The sequence below is a fragment of the Neophocaena asiaeorientalis genome, unplaced genomic scaffold (assembly GCF_003031525.2).
Source record: "Neophocaena asiaeorientalis asiaeorientalis breed wild unplaced genomic scaffold, Neophocaena_asiaeorientalis_V1.1 scaffold43, whole genome shotgun sequence".
Taxonomy (NCBI): Eukaryota; Metazoa; Chordata; class Mammalia; order Artiodactyla; family Phocoenidae; genus Neophocaena; species Neophocaena asiaeorientalis.
In genome coordinates, this window is record NW_020173674.1 from 5,535,924 (window position 1) to 5,559,887 (window position 23,964).

The 23,964-nt window shown below is 38.8% G+C and overlaps 1 protein-coding gene across 4 annotated transcripts in view; it reads right to left on the reverse strand.

Moving 5' to 3' along the window:
- Positions 1–23,964, reverse strand: part of KDM2A (lysine demethylase 2A) — a 104,470-nt gene that overhangs the window by 28,424 nt on the left and 52,082 nt on the right. For 3 of the 4 annotated variants that reach the window (XM_024749278.1, XM_024749277.1, XM_024749276.1), the window contains 7 exons: positions 13,549–13,687; positions 12,705–12,783; positions 12,262–12,308; positions 7,393–7,571; positions 1,966–2,072; positions 1,507–1,600; positions 169–322 (listed from right to left, as the gene is read on the reverse strand). In XM_024749278.1, the coding sequence (XP_024605046.1) occupies positions 169–322; positions 1,507–1,600; positions 1,966–2,072; positions 7,393–7,571; positions 12,262–12,308; positions 12,705–12,783; positions 13,549–13,678 (790 nt within the window). In that variant the 5' untranslated portion in view covers positions 13,679–13,687. Of the gene's footprint in view, positions 1–168; positions 323–495; positions 564–1,506; positions 1,601–1,965; positions 2,073–7,392; positions 7,572–12,261; positions 12,309–12,704; positions 12,784–13,548; positions 13,688–23,964 lie in introns of those variants that run through there. The other variant, XM_024749279.1, reaches the window with a different exon arrangement.

Below are 23,964 nucleotides of genomic sequence, written 5' to 3' on the forward strand. Positions count from 1 at the left end.
TAAATTCTTGTCATCTACTCAGTCATGACAAGAAAGAACACGCCATTGTTTTCTGCCCACTCCAGCATCATAACCATTCTTGGTGTTGGTGGTAATCTATCAATTTATTTTTCTTTAAGAAAAGAAAGTGGCTAGAGTAGACAACCCACTTTTTTGCATCTTGCTTACCTGAGGGAATGACGAAGGTATAGCCCTGCTTGAGCTCAATGCGCTGGCAATCTGACACCCGGTCACCCAGAAAGATGTCTCCCTGTTTCCCTGACAGCAGCCAATTCTCGTACAGCTCCAGGTTGTGGGCTGTAGGGGGGATGAGCCAGAAGACCTGTGAGTTAAAAAACTTCAGTCTGTTAACAGCCATTGACATGACCCAGTCGTCTCCCTCAACTGATAAACAGGTACAAACTTAAGACCAACAGGTAGAAGAGAAACAAGCAATCCTCCCAGCCTACAGAACTTGACCATTTGGGAAATTCTAGAGGCCTCAAGGAAGTGAACCTTTTTTGTCCTCCACTTGATCAAACAGCATTAGGGCTTCCCTGGGGTTTGATTGTAGAACCCGGAACCTATACAGGACTCAGAGAGAAGGAGGGCATTTAGCTTGTCACCTAGGCAGTCCCTTATTTGCCCCTGGCTGGCTGGTCTAAATGGTCCTAAGAAGCACAGTTAGTTAGGTACAGTACCTTCAAAACACAGGCCTGAGTTGCTTTATTCCAAGGTAGTAACCGAGACTGAAAGGACAGAACTTAAGATACCACTTAAATGGATCCAAAATAAACAAAATGACTCTGGATTTGGAGGTACAGCTGTTCTAGATTTGGCCCTCACATTTTAAAAGCATCATCTGTTTTCATTCCAGTTCTACTTTTCTCTCACAAATGCTTTCACTTCTTACGAGAAAAAAGGGTAACGTAAGAGTGTAATACTATAAACCTCTAATATTAATTCTACATTTCCATTCTTAAACAGCATTCAGAAGCACTCTGAGAAGCTGGAACAAAGGTCTTTATGAATGAGGATAATCTTTCAAAATCTATTTATATCCTCTGACAGGACTTAAAGGCTTCCTATGGCTACATTTCAGACCAATGCCTCTATATAGGGAAAAGTGGTTTGGATCCCAATTTGCTGATTTCATTGTGAATCTACCCATAATTTGTGTTTCCTTCTACTACTTTATTATACTTTCATGTAGAGAAATTATCTTGTCCTCCTAAAACCAGTTCCTTGCCTTCATTTGGAGAATTCTGTTTTGGGAATCTAGAAACAGGACCATTGAGGTTTACTAAGTAGTGATGCCAATACTGGTAAAATGAGAATGAACTAGATGAATAGTAATTCCTACTGGACTCTAGCCAAGAAGGTCAACTTAATCTACAATTCTCTCCAGATACGAGTGGGGACAACCCCCTAGCAGACTCGTTTCCAGGGTATAGAAGCATGCATGAACTGAAGGAAACTCATATAACCAGCTTCAGATTCCAACCCCCATCACAACTATGACCGTACCTTTCCCCCTTGATGGATGTGATACCAAACAGAGGTGCCACCGAAGTCCACATGGAAGTCAGTATAGCAGCCTCGAACACTCATCAGACAGTACCTGACCCAAAACAAGCGGTAGCGTTAGTACACTGACAAGAAAAAGAGGACTGTTCCCACCACAATGCCACACTCTCCCCTTGGGTACTCCACTCCCTCTATCTTCCACCTAATAAACTCCCAGTCGGTGAGAGGAATGCAATCTCAAGCTATCATATTATCAGAAGATACTTTTGTTTTTATGTCATCATGGGCTATGGTACTCTTACATACACTCTTCCCTTTGGAACTAAAGTCTACTCTTTAAATAATTCACCTTTTTGATCACTTGGGACCCAGAGCAAGGTTCCGAAGGGAGGAACCATTTCTTGCTATCACTTTGGTGTCCCACAGCACACCGAGGAAAATGCAGGGTAAGCCACTTACTTCTGCACTTTAGGGTACTGCATCTCCAAGATGGCATTTGTTGACTCAGTCTGACTTTCTTTTAAATGCCTTGGCCACATATTGTCTACCCAGTCAATGAAATCCACCTTTAAAAAGGAGGAGGAACATTTAGGCTTCAAAGGAAGGGTTGGGATTAAAGAGAATTCTAAAGTCAAGAAAAATAGAAATTCTCAAAACACACACTGAAAGACTACAATTTAATTTTAAGCAAACAAATAATATGTTGGTGAATCTTAGGATCAATAGGCAAACATTCTAGAAATAATTATTAAGTGAAAATAAAGACTAATGGTTCCATCAGCATGATCATAAAAGTAGCCCTAATCAAAACAAAGTCATTAAATGATGCCATAGTATCCAACCAAGCCCTCTCTTCTGTGTCAGTAGTGGTATAATCAGCTGTAATTTTTTTTTTTTTTTTGGTCCAATAAAAGGCACTGTCTGGAAGGTACCTATAAACTTACCAAAAGATATAAGTACTGTTAGAGCAGCTAAGATACCATTTAAGAAAGAAAGAAAAGAGAAAAGAAAAAAGAAGAGGAGAGAAGTATAATCAGCTGTACTTTTTGAAGCCACCTTACAATGCAGGGGACGCAGGTTTGATCTCTGGTCAGGGAACTAAGATCCCACATGCCGTGGGGCAACTAAGCCCGTGTGCCACAACTACTGAGCTCCTGCGCCTCAACTAGCGGGCCCGCGTGCTGCAAACAACAGAGCCCACGTGCTCTGGAGGCCACGTGCCACAACTACAAAGAGAAAACCCGCATACTACAATTAGAGAAAAGCCCGTGCACCACAACAAAGAGCCCACATGCTGCAACGAATGATCCTGCATTCCTCAACGAAGACCTGATGCAGCCAAAAATAAATAAATAATAAATAAATCTAAAAAAAAAAAAATCATTTAAGAAAAAGTTAAAGTTTGTAGCTTGCATGAGCAATGTGCTATAGAATCTACTGGGTTAGGAATCAGAAGTTCCAGGTCTAGTTTTCTGAAGATCATATGTGAGCCTCTGGAACTTATCTGTAAAATAAGGATAACTACCGCAAAGGAATATTGTGAGGATTACATGTAAATACATGTTAAAAATTTTTTGATATAATGTCATCAGAGTTTAGGAATCCATTTGTTTGGCCACACCATGCGGCATGGGGAACTTCCCTGACCAGGGATCGAACCCGTGCCCTCTGCAGTAGAAGCATGGAGTCTTAACCACTGGATCACCAAGGGAAGTCCAGGAATCTGTTTTAAATATTGGGTTGGCCAAAAAGTCCGTTTAGGTTTTCCATAACATCGTACAGAAAAACCCGAACAAACATTTTGGCCAATCCAATATGTGCTGAAAGAAATGAGAAATGAAAACAGTATGAACTTATTAAAATACTTCACACTGAATTGTAACGTGCCCTGTACCTTCAAATGACGGCACCCAACCACTGAACTCCAAGAAACAGTCTTAGGTAGATAAAGTGTGATAACCATGTGATAACCAAATAACCATAGATTCAGCATAGCACTGGTGTTCCAAGTATCTAACTTATGGCTATAAAAAGCATGTACCTGGTAAGCTTTATAACTTATGTATGTATATATTTGATCATTTATTTCCTTACAACATAGATCTAGATAAATGCATACAATCTGTGTGTAATGATATGAGGCAAATGTCCAGTGGACACTCAGATGTAAGCTGTGGGAGAGTGTTTGGAAGGGGTCACCAATGATATACAAGATTTTTTTTTTTTTTAAATATTTATTTGGCTGCGCTGGGTCTTAGTCACAGCATGCAAGATCTTTAGTTGCAGCACGTGGGATCTAGTTTCCTGACCAGGGATCAAACCCAGGCCACCTGCATAGGGAGCACAGTGTCTTGACCGCTGGACCACCAGGGAAGTCCCGATATGCAAGTTTAAATAAGCAAGATGAGGAACAACTATGAAGGTTAACTTGCTGCCCCATTTCAAAGAATTTCCACTCAGGGATCCAACAGTTTTAACTAAGCATCCACTGGGCCTAAGAACACTGAATGAGCCCCAGATTCTTCTTTCTATCAAACAAAATCTACTTTCTGCTCTCTTGATGTAGTGGCCAGTTTTCTCCCATCTCCTGGTGTTGTCCTTTGGAAAGCCTTTAACAGAATACAGAAAAACTGTGAGTTGCTCAGTATACTCACTATAAGTTCTTATATCTGGATAGGGAGAGGAAAAGTTAGGAACACATGAGTATTTTTTGTCAAGTGTTCACTCAGAGATAGATGAACTTCTCTGGCTAGAATTTCTCACCTGCAGCAATAAGTCACTCTCTGGCCTCCCTTTATTTGATATTATTGGGTATTATCTGACTATCAAGAGAATATTATGGTAAGGCGTTCATACATTTTTCTTAGGTTAATCTTTAGGCTCTGGATAGGCCTTTTGCTAAATGGCCTCATCCATATGACAGCAAGTCTCCAGCGGAGATAATCACAGTTTCTACCTGTCCCGTACCAATACAGGGCCAAACTGGCAAGAAGTGCAATAACTAAGACATAATCTATTCATACACTGTGCAAAAACAGCTCATGGCCTTCCACGAACTAATTTCCCCATCACCAAACAAATCTGCACATTACATCTGCTGCTATTTTTCATCTACTTCTCAGTTACTGCTGGGATGACAGCAGAAATCACCTCTCTCTCTTCACTAGAGAGTCCCACTTTATGCTACCACCTACAATGGGCACTTAAAAGTTGTCCACCTTGGGCTCCCCTGGTGGCGCAGTGGTTGAGAATCTGCCTGCCAATGCAGGGGACATGGGTTCGAGCCCTGGTCCGGGAAGATCCCACATGCCGTGGAGCAACTAAGCCCATGTGCCACAACTACTGACCCTGTGCTCTAGAGCCCACGAGCCACAACTACTGAGCCCATGTGGCACAACTACTGAAGCCTGCGCCCCTAGAGCCGTGCTCTGCAACAAGAGAAGCCACCACAATGAGAAGCCCGCGCGCCACAAGGAAGAGCAGCCCCAACTCGCCACAATTAGAGAAAGCCTGTGCACAGCAACAAAGACCCAACACAGCCAAAAATAAATAAATAAAATAAATAAATTTATTAAAAAAAAAGTTGCCCACCTTACTTTCCCTGCACCTACTTTTGCACATATTATTCTTCCTGCCTGGGATTCTGGTCTTCCTTCTCTTTGCCTCATTTTTTCTTTCATGTCAAGCCTAGGTACCGCTTCCTCCAAAAAACTTCGCCCAATTCTCCTCCGGTTTAGGTTAGGTGGGTCCTTCCTACTGGCTCCCACAACATTCCGTACTTATTCAGTTTTGAAGCACTTACCACATTGTAGTTTCTATAAATGCCAATTCTCTGGTCTTTCTTCCCCATGAGACTCTAAGCATTTTGAGGACAAGACTGATCTTGTTTTCCACTGTACCTCTAGCACCTAAGCACAGCACTTAGCATGTAGCAGGCCCTTAAACCAATAAGCTCACTCTGAAGGTGTGAAGATCACAGTGAACAAGTAATTATGTAGTTTATGTAAAAGATTACTACATGAATGAATACATTTTTCAAAACTCACTGAAATGTACCCTTAAAATGGGTACACTTTATTGTATATCAATTGTACCTCAATAAAGTTGGTTTTTTATTAAGCATTATTGAGATATATTAGAAAAGACCTAGATAAATGGAGGGATATACCTTGGGGGAAAATAGCCTGGTAAATAAATAACACCCTAGTAGAATAAGAATGTTGCTGCTTATATAGCAAGGTCATAAAAAGCTTGCTTCCTTTTAGGAGGTGACTTTGGTAATAAGAGCTCACTCAATCTTTCTGGCCTTGTTTTAGGTCTCTAGAAGATACTGGTGCACTGTTCTTCGCCCTCTAGAAAGTTTTCTATTTCTGAGCTCTTCCATGGGTTCTGTTCCTCCATTTAATGGTGGAGTACTTTTCTAATTTTTATAAAATGATGTAGCATTTTTGTCATTAAAACTAGGGGCAAAATGAATAAATTAAGGATGTTACAAAGAAGGCTTCATGTGTGAATAACACATTTCTAAATTTTAAGAATGGAAAAGTATGATCCAGGCCAAGTTTTACTTTTACAGCTACAATCTTACTACTCTTAAATTGAAATTCTAAAAATATTAAGGAACACATTTATAAACAATGTTATTGTGATTCTTACTATCTCTCTTATTGAATTCTTTATTTATTAAGTGCACCTTGTTAGGTTAATAACAAGGCTAAATTCTAACCACCTGTCTTCCTGTATTTCCACATGACCAAACAAATGACAATTAATATAAAAAGGATTTTTGTCATTTTAGGGAGGAAAAGTTTTCTTGAGAAATTCTGTATTTGTTGTAGCATCTCCAATAACAAGAAACAATGACAAAAATTATAGTCTCTTCACATAACACTGACAACATTTTCCCTTTGGTCTGTACACACCAATGTGTTAGTGATAAAAAACAATGCAACTAACTAGTAAGTTGAAGGTATGTATGTATATAAATGTATATATAAAACAGTATTATAACCAATTAATACCACATTTCAACTTTGAAAGTCAAAGGGTACAATTTGAAAGTCAAAGTATATGTATATATATATGTATATATATATTTTATATATAAATGCATATATAAAACAGTATTATAACCAATTAATACCACATTTCAACTTTGAAAGTCCAAGGGTACAATTAGGATAATTTAAATGGCGATAGGATAAAACACTGAGAACTTGACTCCGAAAAAATGTACATTTTTTCCATTAGTACATTCCAAATTCCACCGTTCCAGGTGGAATACTTGACTCAAGTGAGTTCTGAGACAGGAATAAAAGTGGTCGAAAAATGACTAGGTATATTTTAAAAGTGAAACCAATCCCACTTAGGGAAATGAGTGCTCTCAGCATCCTGTAGACAGCCACTTTCATAAGAGATGGGTTAAATCAGTATCTACCTCAGGAAAGTTAAGCATCAAAAACTAACTTCCCCTTGGGATGGGTTGTCAAATTATTGCTATTAGTCATCCAACAGAATCTACTCGAGAACCCATCTCATACAATCACCTGGCTCTAAATCAGTTTTCTCCCAAGCATCTCTGCAAGTATAAACCTATAGGATAGAAATTTATTAGGCAAACTTCCTATTCACAGTTCTTATCAGAATGAATTTAAGACTTTTCTCCATTACATGCAAAGGCCAATGTTCTTAAATTATCAGAATGGCCTCTCCCTATCAAAAACTAAGTGATGTTGGAAAATGATGAACCTTCTAAAAACACAAGTTATTCTTATCAAATTGTCTTGTTCATCCTTATCCTGTATGTTTAAGAAGTTATAAATTCTCCCAGTGTATAATCAACCCGCTTGGTGACAAAGACAATGTGGAGAAAATGATTAGACTAACCGTGGAGGGCCGCTGCACCATATTCTCCAGCCTGGTGTGGCTAAACTCTAGGCTGATGACATTATAGAGTTTTTCTCGCTCCTCCTCTGGGGTCTCATAGTAGCGTGTCCACTGAGCCATGGTCATTTCAATGCCTTTCTGTGTGTTCACATCCATGACATCCACCATCCGACGACTCCCTGCCATGAAAGATGCATTGATCATCTCTACTGAGCCACTAATATCCTTAAATATATTAAGAAGATAAGACACAAGTGAAAGGAAACAAACTATCCTTTCTTCTTTGCAGTATTCACTAATAGGCTATAGCTGTCACTTTCAAGGTAACTGACAGAAAATCAAATCATAAAGAATGACAAAGACAATGGTTAATATTAAAAACAACAATCACTCCCTGTGGCATGTTTACTATACGGTCAGGCATTGAATCTTATATTCAACATCTCACTCAATGCTGACAATTTTAAATACTAAGTACCATTCATAGATGAGACATTTCATTCATTCCATAAATATTTACTGAATGATAAAGACATCTTAATGAATACAAAGATGTACATCAGATCCTCAACCAACTATAACAACCACAACAAAAAGCAGAATGTCACAGAGCCAGCATAAAATAGCAGAGGGGAGAAAACAACAGCCTCAGAGCCAGAGACCCAAGTTTAAACCTCAGCTCTAATATTACCTAGGCAAGTTATTTAACTTCTCTGAACCTTAATATCTTCTTCTGTAACTTGGGAATAATATCACCTTGTGGGCCATTGTGAGGATTTAGTCAATGAGGTAAAATGTCTGACACAAAATAGGTGCTCAGTTAAACAGCAGTAAAAATAAAAGAAAATTAAAAAAAATATTTTACACTAGACTGACCAGAGAAGGATTTTAGAAAAAGGGGCGCATGGGGTGGGGGGGCTTCCCTGGTGGTCCAGTGGTTAAGAATCCACCTTCCAATGCAGGGGCCACAGGTTCGATCCCTGGTCGGAGAAGTAAGATCCCACGTGCTGCAGGGCAACTAAGCCCGCGCGCCGCAACTACTGAGCCTGTGCACTCTAGAGCCCATGCGCCACAACTAGAGAGAAGCCCGCGCTCCACGACGAAGAGCCTGCGTGCTGCAACGACGATCCCGCGTGCCGCAAATAAGACCTGATGCAGCCAAATAAATAAATTAAAAAAAAAGAAAAAAAAGGAAGGGGAAGAAGAAACATTTGAGTTGAGCCTGGAGGAATAAACAGAATGTCAACAAGATTCAACAGAGAGAATTCCAAGCAGAGGCAACAGCATAAGAGAAGATATGGAGAGGCAGCACACCTAAAAAGTTAAGAAAATGGAGGTCAAGGAGGGGAGAGAGAGAATAAAAAGTTGCCACTGAAATATTAAGAATACTGTTCAATTTGTAAGAAACTAACAAACACCTATATATCCACCTGGCTTGGTGGATATACCAAGCAGTGTTAGGACCTGGTCCCCTGCCTCAAGGAGTTTATAGTCTAGTTAGAGATAAGACATAATAGGCAAAAGGACAAGAATATGGCCATAATGAAGCAGATATGGCAGAATACACATAAAAAGATAACTGCTAATGTAAGACAACGGACTGAACCTACTCTTAATTATTTGGAAGAAAAGGCAAACACTAAATCAAAACTGCCTTGAAATACCACTTCAAACCCACTAGGATGGCCACAATTTAAATTTCTTAAAAAAGGGAAAATAACAAGGGCTGGCAAGGGTACAGAGAAATCAGACTGTGCCGGCAGGAATGTACAATGCTGCAGGTGCTATGGGAACACTTTGGTAGCTCCTCCATAAATTACGCAGAGAATGACCACATGATCCAGCAATTCTACTCCTAGGTATATATCCAAAAGAATCAAATGCAAGTGTTCAAACAAAAACTTACACATGAATGTTCTTAGCGGCTCTAAATCACAACAGCAAAAAGGTGGAAATAACCCAAATGTCCATCAACAGATGAATCGATTAACAAAGTGTGGTGGGACTGCCCTGGTGGTGCAGTGGTTGACTCTGTGCTCCCAATGCAGGGGGCCCAGGTTTGATCCCTGGTCAGGGAACTAGATCCCACATGCATGCCACAACTAAGAGTCTGCATGCTGCAACTAAGACCTGGCGCAACCAAATAAATAAATGAAAAACTAAGGAATTAAAAACAAAACCAAAAACAAAGTGTGGTATACTCATACAATGAATGGATTATTCAACCATAAAAAGGAATGAAGTACTGTTATATGCTACAACATAGATAAACCTCAAAAACATTATGCTAAGTGAAAGAAGCTATACACAAAAGGCTGCATATTTTATCATTCCATTTACATGAAATATCCAAAATAGGCAAATCTAGAGACAGAAAGTAGATTAGTGGTTGCCAGGGCCTGAGGGAAGGAGAGAACAGGGAATGACTACTTAATGGGTATGGAGTTTCTGTTAGGGGTGATGAAAAAGTTCTGGAAGTAGGTATTAGTGATGGTTGCACACTGTGAATATACTTAATGCCACTGAGCTGGATACTTTAAAATTATTACAATGATAAATTTTAGGTTATCTGTATTTTACCATAATTTAAAAAAAAACTAAAAAGTGAATGCTTTCCTTTAGGAATGTAGATAAGGCAAACACAGTTCCACTATGCCAATGCTACCAGAGCACTCAGATAAAATAATGACAGTCATAGAAATAGCTAACTTTTACTGAGCACATACTACGTGCCAGACACTGTTCTTCACATTTAAGTAACTTGCCCAAGGTTACACAGGTAGTAATTAGTGGAGCTGGGATTTGAAACCAGCCAGTTTTGTTTGAGTCCACACTTTAAAATCAATATATCCCATTATATAAAGTTTACACAATAGAACATGTGTACTATCTTTTGGGGACATGAACTGACACTGGAGATGTAACATTCTACTTTAGGTAGAAAAGAAGAATGGATCAGCCAAAGTACATTTAGTAATAATGGGTTATTGTAATCACCAATATGTTGTTCACTGCATTTTAACAATCATCATTTGAAACTTCTGATAAGTCTGTCAGTTTAAATATAATCACTGCTTTATTTTAAATCACAACAAAGATATCTGTGACCATCCACAGGTCTATTTGGAAAATATAAGGTTAGGAAGGGCTCTAAAGACCATTATTAGCAGAAAACATATTGAGGACATGAGAAAGTGATAAGTGAGAAGGAATGCAAAAGAAGGCTAGTGAGTGAATCAGTCCTTATATCTGTACAGCTCAGAAATTTGGATACTGTAAGTCTATGACAGGATCTAGAAGTCTATATTTTTAACAAGTATCACAGATGATTCTGATGCAGGTCATCTGTGGATCACAAACCCCTAAGAATGCCTGACCAATAGAGAAAAGCTTTGGTGGTCCATTAACTTGTGGATCCAAGGAATTACTTCCTGGAGGTCCATTAGGAAAAAAAAGTCAAGCGATGGACCGATAAGTACTCACGTACTATGTTTTCCGAGGCCCCCTGAGAACCCTGCCTTGTGAAGAGTAGGAAAGCATTTTAATTAGTAAACAGATTTACTGAGTATCTACTATACTCCAGAGACTGTGCTAAGTAATAGGAAATACATAGTGACAGGCAGATAGCTGGAATCTAACATAGAAACAGGTAGGGGAGTGGAAAATACAGGGAATTAGAGAAACTTCCTCTACCTAGGACATTTATCTCTTGGATAAACGGAAGTTATCCAGCTGTCTAAAAAGAGCCCTCAAGTGGCCAAGAGACAGTACTGCAATACTTAACTTCAAAGGGAGAGACTGCACTGGAGCTTCAGCATAGAGGACAAAACATAATAGAAGTTGTAGTGTTAGGCGGAAAGCATCTGAAAACTTTTGTTTCATGTCCTGTCAGAAACATTTCTAAAATATTTTAATCCACTTTACTGCCTTATCATGTATAGGAGAATAACTATCTCTGAATTCCTAAGGATCCTGACACGTCTCAGGGCCGCACTGAACACCAATGATCTGCAGAAAATTGACCAAACCCTTACTGACTCTAGGAAGTTTTCTTCTTTAATTAGACTGTTCTAATTTGCTTTTTCCCTCTAAACTTTCAGTATAATGAAATACAAATCTGGCACTTCCCTGGTGGTCCGGTGGTTAAGAATCTGCCTTCCAATGCAGGGGATGAGGGTTCGATCCCTGGTCAGGGAACTAGGATCCCACATGCCATGGGGCAACTAAGCCTGCGCACTGCGACTAGAGAGCCCACGTGCCACAGCTAGAGAAGCCCGCACGCCGCAACGAAGACCCAGTGCAGCCAAAAAAAAGAAGGAAGAAAATACAATTCTGATTAAGACTCAAGTTAACCAATCACTGATGAAGAGAAATTTTAATGAATCTACTTCTCAGCTTACAAAGTTTCAAACCTTAGCCAAGTTACCAAATGTAGCATTGGTGAAAATTTCCTGGAAATTTCTCCATGGCTTTTAGGGAAAGGAAGAGAATCATAAATGAAGTTTTATTCTTGGCTCAGAGATATAAAATTTCACTTTTGAAATTTTGCCCTGGAAGGTAGGCTCTTCATGGAGAGAAGGAAGGATGCACAGTGATAAAAACAGTAGGTAGGAAAGAGGCAGATGTTCAGATGTTGTATGTCTAATGAGTAGTAATAAATGAAGCAACTTCTATAACTACCTTTGAGAAAATCCTCAGTTGTTAAACAGTAGTTTCTAATCAAGAAACGATTTCAAGTAGTATATACTTCAATCAAATATATAGTTCAATGTTCCTAAGCCTTAAATCTCAGTAAGGGATTTAAGACCCAGTTGTAAATCTTAGATCTTTGCCTCAAAGACACTCAAAGGCCTCAAGTTTAATACTTACCCACACACATTTTGACATCATTCACAGTGAAGTCTGGATCTGGCATCCTATGAAACAAACACTAGTAAGTATAACGGGAAGCACAACTACTCTAGTCAGGTGAGTTTTTTCTTAAAGAATTAAGAACTCTCCAGTCAAGACGTATCAATCTTCATATTGAGGATTAAAATATATTTGAAATATAAATGTATATATATGTACATATACATACATAGGAAAAAAGAATATATGAGAAAAGGTTAATAGAGATTATCTCAGGGTGGTAGATTTTAGGAGATTTATTTTCTTTATAGCTCATCTATATTTTCTCAGTTACCTATAACAACACACTTTTAGATATTTTCAATGATCTATGCTTTGGATTATCCATACTGCATTGTCTATAGCCCTGGGTGTAATGTGGCCATTTTGCAATCACATCCAATCAAACAGCAAACACTTACTTTATTCCAAGTCCATCGGAGTTCTTGAAAATCAGAGGATCTCTTAAGCCACCCCGCTGGATATACTCTACATTAAAATCTGTCACCATAGGAAAACAATTGTTAGAAAGGCAAAAGGTTTAGCTGGAAAAAGACAAAAGGACCATAAAATGGATCCTAAATAATAAGGTAGAGATGGTATTTGCTATTTCTGTGTATACAGTTTTGCTGTTAGATAATACATGCTTGTTATTAAGAAGCATCTCTTAAGGTATAGGGAGAGCACACTGAGAAGCAGGGCTCAAGGGATTTGCTAAATCTATACTTCCACAATACTTCAGAATTTAACCAACAGGGGATAGTACTATTGAGTCATCTCATAAATCCTAAGCAGAAATCATCGCCCTGTCACTTAATAGCCTAAATATGTAACTCTGTCCACTACAATACATACCATGACATCCTTGTCAGTTTGCCAAGGAACAAAGCTGCATGATACACATAGAGCTCAGTTTTGGTGGGGCAGGTACACGCATAAAAGGATTTTTATTATACTATTCTTAATTAAACCCAAACCAAGGGATGGGAGAAGAAGAAGGAAGAGGCCTTTAGGGAAAAATTCCAACATTCTTGCCCTAATAAACGCTTGCTTTTTCCAATATAGCAGAGAATGACTCACAGGGTGGGAGGACTGGGGCGGGGGTGTGTGCATGAGTGGCATTGAGTAGTAAGAGAAAATACAGATAAATAGCATCACAGCATCAACAGGCAGTACTTTGGCTGCAGAGATGCTGAGTCCACAGCTCCCAGAGTCTACAACTTCCTACATCAAGGGGCTGCAGGTCTGAACCCAAATGATACTGACCTCTTCCTTCCATAAAAGTAACAAAATTTGCATTATATTTGTTGGTGTGGAGTTTCTCTTCCAAGTCAAAAGTTCTTTTTCCTTCAATTTCATCATCTGAAATGCCATCATCTTCATAGCGTCGTCGCATGGTACCACGCTGGGGAGAGAGGGACATAAGGATGAAATCATGGACTTTTTCATGCCTTTCAGTTGCTATGTTAAGCATCAATTTTCCTTGCCTTATAGATCTTTTTCTCAACCAAAGGTCAGCTAATATTCTCAGAATGTACAAAATTTTAAATGAGTCACTAGGTTTCCTACTTTGTACATTTTACCACTGCTAACTCTTTGAGCCTAGAGATATAAATTTACAACGAAAATATGACCAAATCGGGTCTACTAAACATTTTATTTGTCTATCATTGCTTAAACTGTCTTCATAGACATTACAGGCCAGGATACAAAACATAATTTTTTCATGGGGAAGGCCCTTTCTAGATTAGCTTTCTAAAACAACCTTCAAGAATAGACTAAAACACTTGAATTAATGAAACAGAAACTCTTTTACAGCAGATAAAGAAAGTTAATCTAAACAACAGTATTCCAAACAGCAGACCATCAATACTTAGCATTAAGGATAGCCTCTTGCCAAAGAAAGATATACAAGTGGCCAAAAAGCACATGAAAAATGCTCGGGATCAAATGGCCAAAAAGCACATGAAAAATGCTCGGGATCATTAGTCATTAGGGGAAATACAAATTAACACCACAACGATACACCACTTCACACCCAATAGGATGGCTATTATCAAAAAGGTAGACAATAACAAGTGTTGGAGGGCATGTGGAGAAACTGGAACCCTTATACAGTGCTGATGGGAATGTAAAATGTTGCAGCCATTTTGGAAAACAGTTTGGCAGTTCCTCAAAAAGTTAAACACACAGTAAGTTATCCTATGACCCAGCAATTTTAATCTTAGGTATATATCCAAAAGAATTAAAAACGCACGTCCATACAAAAACTTGTACACAGATGTTCACAGCAGAACATTATTTATAATAGCCAAAAGGCAGCAACAACCCAAATGTCGATCAATTGATGAATGGATAAACAAAACGTGGTATATTTACACAATGGAATAGTAACTGGCCATAAAAAAGAATGAAGTACTGATATGTGCTGCAATATGGAAGAATCTTAAAAACATGCTAAGTGAAAGATGCCAAACACAGAAGACCATAATCACATTTTTATTTTTTTACTGTACGAATGGACTTTATTGTTTGCAACAGGAAGTGGAAGAGAGAGGATACGACAGATCCGGCTCCTGGGGCAGCTCCAGACTCGGTCACCGCCCTCAAAAAGTCATAATTTTATTTACATGAAATGTCCAGAAAAAGCAAATCCACAGAGATAGAAAGTAGATTAATGGTTGCAATGGGCTGGGGAGAGGGAGAGATAGAAAGTAACTGTTAACAGTATGGGTTTCTTTTGGGAGAAATTAAAAATGTTCTAGAATTAGATAGTGGTGATGTTTGCACAACTCTGTGAATATACTAAAAACCACTGAGTTGTACACTTTAAACGGGTGAATTTTATGGTATGTGAATAATCTTGTAAGCTTTTTTTTTTTAAGATAACACGTTGCTTATGCTGCAAATTTACCTTTTGGTATATTTTACTACAGCCAGTGTTAAAATTTGTCGAAATTTCTTGAATACATACACATAGGACAATCCACGTGGGAGACAATGAATGGTAAAGTAGCCCTACTCCAGTATGTGCTAAGGACAACCAAACCTGGAATTTAAAGTTAGATATTGATGATCTAGAATTGATTACATGGCACCTGAATTTATATAAACACATAAGAAAATGAGACACTGTAGAAAGGTCTCTTAGGGAATAGGATCAGGGAAAGGGCAGAAATAAGTCATAAAATATAAAAACTACACACAGAGGAGAGCACACCAGAGGAGAGCAAGATTCAATTTAGCAGTTTTAGGTAGAAACACTGATAGATACCTGATATCTTTTCCATATTTGGTAAAAAACTTTATAACACTCTTGGGCTTCCCTGGTGGCACAGTGCTTAAGAATCCTCCTGCCAATGCAGCGGACACGGTTCAAGCCCTGGTCCAGGAAGATCCCACATGCCGCAGAGTAAATAAGCCCGTGTGCCACAACTACCGAGCCTGTGCTTTAGAGCCCGCGCGCCACAACTACTGAAGCCTGCACACGTAGAGCCCGTGCTCCGCAACAAGAGAAGCCACTGGCCCGCGCACTGCAACGAAGAGTAGCCCCCGCTCGGGGCAACTAGAGAAAGCCCACGTGCAGCAACGAAGGCCCAACACAGCCAAAAAGAATAAATAAATAAAATAAATATTTTTAAAAAACACAAAAAACTTTATAACACTCTTACCTAGCACTTTGTTGCCATAAATCACAGCTCAAAGGCCAAAAGACCTAATTTTAGTAGACCTCTCACTCTAAAAATGCCATCACTGCTCAAAATATTTTTAGTTACCTTTATATTTGAAAGGGGGGGTGGTATTTTCACTGACAATTTCTTAAATAGGTTCGTTTTTTAGAAGACACCACTCCGTTCTCTTCCTCACCTTATTTCATATATGTGTCTTTGAAGAGAACTCCAAAAGATGAGTTCCAAGTATGTCAAAAAGCAGGAACAATACCATCGGAATAAATGTAGTTTCCCACAATAATCACTTTTAGAAAGCATTCACTTGTGCCCAGAAATAAACCCACGCATACATGGTCAATTAATTTATGACAAAGGAGGCAAGAATATACAACGGGGAAAGGATAGTCTCTTCAACAAATGGTGTTGGGAAAACTGGACAGCTACATGCAAAAGAATGAAACTGGAGCACTATCTTATACCATATATAAAAATTAACTCAAAATGGGTTAAAGACTTAAATGTAATAAGACCTGAAACCATAAAACTCCTAGAAGAAAACATAGACAGTAAGCTCCTTGACATTGGTCTTAGCAATTTTTGTGGATCTGACTCCAAAGGCAAGGGAAAACAAAAACGAAAATAAACAAATGAGGCTACATCAAACTAAAAAGCTTCTGCACAGCAAAGGAAACTACCACCAAAATAAAAAGGAAACCTACTGAATGGGAGAAGTCATTTGTAAATAATTTATCTGATAAGGGGTTAACATCCAACATATATAAAGAACTCACACAACTCAATAACAAGCAAACAAACAAACTGATTAAAAAATGGGCAGATGATGTGAATAAACATTTTTCCAAAAAAGACACACGTGGCAAGAGGCACATGAAAAGATGTTCAATGACACTAATCATCAGGGAAATGCAAACCAAAACCACAGTAAGGTATCATCCTACACCGGTCAGAATAGCTATTATCAAAAAGGTAACAGGGACTTCTCTGGCTGTCCAGTGGTTAAGACTCCATGCTTCCACTGCAGGAGGTGTGGGTTTGATCCCTGGTTGTGGAACTAAGATCCCTCATGCCACACAGAATGGCAAAAAAAAAAAAAAAAAAAAAAACAATTGAGCCCTGGTCCGGGAAGATCCCACATGACGCGGAGCAACTAAGCCCGTGCGCCACAACTACTGAGCCCGCGTACCACAACTACTGAAGCCTGCGTGCCTAGAGCCAATGCTCCACAATAAGAGAAGCCAGTGCAATGAGAAGCCCGCGCACCGCAACGAAGAGTAGCCCCCAAAAGCCCACGCGCAGCAATGAAGACTCAATCAATCAATCTACCATATCATCTAGCAATTCTACTACTGGGTATCTAACCGAAGAAAACGAAAATATGAATTTGAAAAGATATATGCGGGACTTCCCTGGTGGTCCAGTGGGTAAGACTCCATGTACGCAATGTAGGGGGCCCAGGTTCGATCCCTGGTCAGAGAACTAGATCCCGCATGCGTGCTGCAACTAAGAAGCCCACATATGCAATTAAGAATCTGCATGAAACAACTAAGAAGTCCACATGCTGCAACTAAATTTCCCACATGCTGCAAGGAAGACCTGGTGCAGCCAAAAATAAATAAATATTCTTTAAAAAGAAAAGATATATGCATCCTTATGCTCCCTGCAGCATTATTTATAATAGCCAAGATATGGAAGCAATCTAAGTGTCGATTTGATTGATGGATGAATAAAGATGTGGTATATGTGTACACACACACACACGATGGAATACTACTCAGCCATAAAAAGGAATGAAATCTTGCCATCTAAAGCAACATCAGGATTGAGAGTATGACGCTAAGTGAAATAAATCAGGTGGAGAAAGACATACACTGCATGTATGTGGAATCTAAAAACCAAAACTAACAAAACAAAATCCAGAGTCATAAACAGAATAGATTGGTGGTTGCCAAGGGGTGGGCGTGGTGTGAAACAGGTGAATGGGATTATGAAGTACAAACTTCCAGCTATAAAATAAACAAGTCATGGGGATGTAATGTACAGCATGGGGCAATATAGTCAATAATACCGTATTAGCTTTGTAAGGTGACAGATGGTAAGGAACCATTGTGGTAACCATTTTGCAATGTATACAAATGTTGAATGTTGTACACCTGAAACTAATATAATATTGTATGTCAATTATACCTCAATTTCAAAGAGAAAAGAAAGCATTCTTTTGCATAAATTCTAATATGCACATCAAAAAAAATCCCAGTCATATTTTCAAACTTTAACATTTCCTAGGTCAACTATTACTGACTCTTTTTCAGTCAAGATATCATCATCTTGATTATCCCAACATTTCTAACATGGTAGCCTGAAGTTCTCTGTCTCTTCTTTCTTTTTACATGCTTTTATTTTTCCTATATTCAAGAAGAATTATTCTTCCATTTGTACTTTCAATATGGAAAGTGTAAGGATATAAGGAAAACTCCTGCTCCAGCCAAGCTATGCCCATTTCTTAAGGACTACAGAAAAATTTAATTCTTGTTTTCTTTTGGTTGTTGCAATTGGGAGGTCAACAGTAATGTGAAATTATTTGTGCTGGTTTTAACACTGTCCAGGATAAGGTTCCCCCCGCCCCATTCTATCTATATGCAAACCCTGGTGAAAGTAAACATCTACGGCAAACCTCTAAGTGCTTAAAAAACATATTCAATCCTCAAAATAACCCTGGAAATAAGTAGTCAATGACACAATCTGCTACAGGTGAAACTCAAAAGGCAATGCCACTTTAACACTAAGGAAAGCAGCCACCAATCTCCTCCAGCCTACCAACATTACCAAATAATTCTAAATGGTTTAACTAGCATGCTGTGCTTTTTTAAATTCTAGGTGATTTTTGGCAACCTAAAGGATGTTTCTGGGCTCCCATAGACACCAGCCCTTGCCGAACCCAGTGTCACAGTAAATAGGCACAAACTGAACTATGAAATCTATTCCAACCACATTTTCACTCAAAAGCAATTTGTACTTTCCAGGGTTAACAGTGAGTTTTACTCTTGAATAACCAATTATCATTTATTCTATTTAGATTACCAAACTATATAGCAAACTCATGTTTTCCAACTCACCATGAGCAAACTCATGGTGGCGCAGTGGTTAAGAATCTGCCTGCCAATGCAGGGGACACGGGTTCGAGCCCTGGTCCGGGAGGATCCCACATGCCACAGAGCAACTAAGCCCGTGTGCCACAACTACTGAGCCTGCACTCTAGAGCCCGTGAGCCACAACTACCAAGCCCGCGTGCTGCAACTACTGAAGCCTGCACACCTAGAGCCTGTGCTCCACAACAAGAGAAGCCACCGCAATGAGAGGCCCGCACACTGCAACGAAGAGTAGCCCCTGCTCGCCGCAACTAGAAAAACCCCATGCGCAGCAACAAAAACCCAACACAGCCGAAAAAAAAAAAAATTTAGAAACTGCCTTAAAAAAATATTTACCACTCCTGGTCAGGTGGTAATTAACTATATTAAATGGTAAAAACAGCCACATAAATGGAATATTTAGTTAACTCAAGTACTGATACATAAGATGAAGGGCTACAGATACTATACTATACTATACTATACTATACTATACTATACTATACTCTCCTAGATGGTTAGCTGTAGAAAAGACAATGGTGGGAATTCCTTGGTGGTCCAGTGGTTAGAACTCCACGCTTTCACTTCTGAGGGTTCGGGTTTAATCCCTGGTCGAGGAACTAAGATCCCACAAGCTGCAGCGTGGCCAAAAAAAAAAAAAAAAGACAATGGTGCAAGAATAGATGCAAACAGGTACCCACTATGACAGAGAAACATCTGGCATTCTCTTTTCTAAACATGTGTAAATGGAAAGCAACCTTTAAAACTATAAAAATTTTAAAAATTAAAATAAAATTTTAAATGGTGCTGGGACAACTGGATATCCACATGTAAAAGAATGAAGCTGGACCTCTACCTCACACCTTATACAAAAAACTAACTTACAATGGATCAGACTTAAATGTAAAGGCTAAGACTATGCAATTCTTAGAAGAAACTGTGGTGTAAATATTCATGACTGTGGATTAGGCAACAGTTTCTTAGATAAGACACCAAAAGTACAAGTAATAACAACAAAATAGATTAACTAGATTTCTTCCAAATTAAAACTTTTTTTTTTTTTTTTTTTTTGGGGTATGGGGGCCCCTCCCTGGTGGGGCCAGCCCAGCCGCTCCGCGGCATGTGGGATCTTCTCAGCCCGGGGCACGAACCCGCGTCCCCTGCATCGGCAGGCGGACTCTCAACCACTGCGCCACCAGGGAAGCCCCCAAATTAAAACTTTTTGTGCTTCAAAAACACTATCAAGAAAGGTAAACGGCAATTTATAAAATGAGAGAAACTATTTGCAAATTATATATCTCATAAGGGTCTAATATCTAGGATATATAAAGAACTCTTACAACTTAAAAATGAAAAGGCAAAATATAAAATTAAAGTGGGCAAAGGTTTGAAAGAGTATTTTTCAAAGATATATAACTGGCCAATAAGCACATGAAACATCATTAGTCTTTAGCTCATCAGTCATTAAGGAAACGCAAATCAAAACCACGAGATAGAGCTTCCCTGGTGGCGCAGCGGTTGAGAGTCCGCCTGCCGATGCAGGGGACGCGGGTTCGTGCCCCGGTCTGGGAAGATCCCATATGCCGTGGAGCGGCTGGGCCCGTGAGCCATGGCCGCTGAGCCTGCGCGTCCGGAGCCTGTGCTCCGCAACGGGAGAGGCCACAACAGTGAGAGGCCCACGTACCGCAAAAAAAAAAAAAAAACCACGAGATACTATTTCACAACTACTAGGTAATAAGTGCTGGTGAGGATGTGAAGAAAGCAAAACCCTCATACACAGTTAGTGGGAATGAAGAACAGAGCAAATCTTTTGGAAAACAGTCTGGCAGTTCCTCAAATTGGTTAGAGTTACCATATGACCCAGAAATTCCATTCCCAGGTATTTACCCAAGAGAATGAAAACACGCCACACAAAAACATGTACGCCAACATTCATAGCAACATTATTCATGATAACCAGAGTAGATGGACACCCCAAGGGTCTATCAACTGACAGATGGCTAATAAAATATAGTATATATCCATACAATGGAATACAGTTGAGCAGAAAAAGGGAGTGAAGTACTGATAAATGCTACAAACACAGATGAACTTTAAAAAACACACTAAGTGAAAAAAGCCAATCACAAAGGACTACATAGTTTATGATTACCTTTATCTGAAATGGACAGAATAGGCAAATCCATAAAGCCAGAAAACACATTAGTGGTTGCCAGGGGCTGGAAGGAAGAGAGATGGGGAATAACTGCTAATGTGTACTGGGTTTCTCTGGGGTAATGAAAATGTTCTAGAATTAGATACTGGTAATGTTTTCACAACTCTGTGGATTTACTAAAAACTATTGAATTGCACGCTTTAAAAGGGTGAATTGCCTAGCATATGAATTCTATCTCAATACAAAATAATGAAGGGCAATCTGTAAAAGAATAAAGGTAATACAACGTACATGTTTAAGTAAAGCAATGTATTTTTATAAGAATAAAGTTTGATGTAGACCAATAGAAGACACATTGCCTGATATCATTTTTTTGAGAAAGCAAAGTCTTTTTCTAAACAATTTCCATAGACATTTCAGTTGATTTTATATGAAAGGACACAGACAAGTGACTAAAAAAAGTTGTTCAGTATTTAATGAACTACCATGATGTGCCAAAAATGCAGAAGCGGTTTGTTAGTTCTGAGAATTTCCACTCCAACTACTGATATAATTCACCACATTAACGGATTAAAGGAGAAAAATTACATGATCAGCTAGATCTGAGCTGTCCAAAATGTTAGCTACATGTGACTATGAGACTTAAATTAATTAAGATTAAATACATTTTCAACAAATGATGCAGGGAAAACTGGGTATCTGCACGCAGGAGAATGAAGTTGGACCCTTACTGACACCATACAGTACAAAAATTAACTCAAAATAGATCAAAGACGTAAACATAACTGCTAAAACTATAATAAAATTCTTAGACAAAAACATGGGAAAATCTTTACAGCATTGGCTTTAACGAGGATTTCTTAAACGATATCAAAAGCAAAAGCAAAAAAAACAGACAAAATGGACTTCATCAAAATTTTTAAAATTTGGGGACTTCCCTGGTGATCCAGCGATTAAGACTCCGTGCTCCCAATGCAGGGGGCCCGCGTTTGATCCCTGGTTAGGGAACTAGATCCCGCATGCCGCAACTAAAGATCCTGCACGCGGCAAAGAAGATCCCACATGCACAACTAAGACCCGGCACAGCCAAATAAATTAAATAATTTTTTTTTTTTAATTTGTGCAAAGGACACTAATGACAGAGTGAAAAGAAACCATAGGGAGAAAATATTTGCAGATCATATATCTGATATGGGATCCGTATCTAGAATATATAAAGAACTCTTACAACTGAACAACAAAATAAACCCACTTCAAAAATGGGCAAAGGACTTAAACAGAAATTTCTCCGAAGAAGATACACAAGTGGCCAATATGCACTTGAAAAGATCTAACATCACTAGAAATCAAACCCACAATGAGATACCACTTCACATCCATTAAGATTCCTATCATCAAAAAAACACAAAATAACAAGTGTTAGTCAGGAAGTAGGGAAATTGGAACCCTTATGCATTGCTGTTTGCAGCCTGTGTAAAAAAACAGTCTAGCAATTCCTCAAAAAAGTAAACACAGAATTGCCATATGATCCAATAATTCCACTTCTAGGTATATACCCAGAAGAACTGAAAGCAGGGACTCAGACACCTTGACACCAATGTTCATAATAGCATTATCCACAATGGTCAAAAAAAAAAAAAAGGTGGAAATAGTCCCAAATTTCCGTTGACAGATAAATAAAATGTGGTGTTTATATATACAATGAAATATTATTCAGCTATAAAATGAAATGGAGGTCTGATACATGCAGCAACATGGATAAACCTGCAAGACATTATGCTAAGTGAAATAGGTCAGACATAAAAAGATAAAATACTGTATGATTCCACTTATGAAGTACCTAGAGTAGACAAATTCATAGAGAAAGTAGATTAGAGGTTTAGGGGCTGGGTGGAGGAGGAATGGGAAGTTACTGCTTTATGATTACAGAATTTCTATTTGGGGTAATGAAAACAAGTTCTGGAAACAGTAATGATGGTAGTACACTGAATTAATACACTTAAAAATGGTTAGAATGGCAAATTTTGTTATAAATATTTTACAATTTCTAAAAATTAGTAATGTAATATATCAAAAATCTCCCTTTGAGAATCACTGTACAGGAACTTCCCTGGTGGTGCACTGGTTGAGAATTCGCCTGCCAATGCAGGCGACACCGGTTCTATCCCTGGTCCGGGAAGATCCCACATGCTGCGGAGCAACTAAGCCCGTGCGCCACAACTACTGAGCCTGCGCTCTAGAGCCTGCGTGCCACAACTACTGAAGCCTGCGTGCCTAGAGCCCATGCTCCACAACAAGAGAAGCCCCCGCTTGCCGCAACCGGAGAAAGCCCATGCACAGCAACGAAGATGCAACGCAGCCAATAAAAAAAAGAAAAAAAAGAATCACTGTACAATTCTATCATTTTATATCAAATAGTTTTTCTTGCTAAGATAATCAACCTGTGAGAATCAGGAAATATGACGGTATTATTTTACAAAGAAAAAGAAAGGTAAAACTGACCTAAGTTAACCCTCTTAGAAAACAGCAGAAAAACAAGAAAGCAAAAGTGTCTAAAGGGAGAAATTATCTAGTGTCAATTCTACTATTGCTACTTTCTATGTGATCTTAGGCACTTAAGTAAATCATTTAACCTCTCTAGATCCTAGTTTTCCCCTGGAGGTAAATAATTCAAGGTCCCTTTGTGTTCTAAAATAAAGTCCTCAACAAT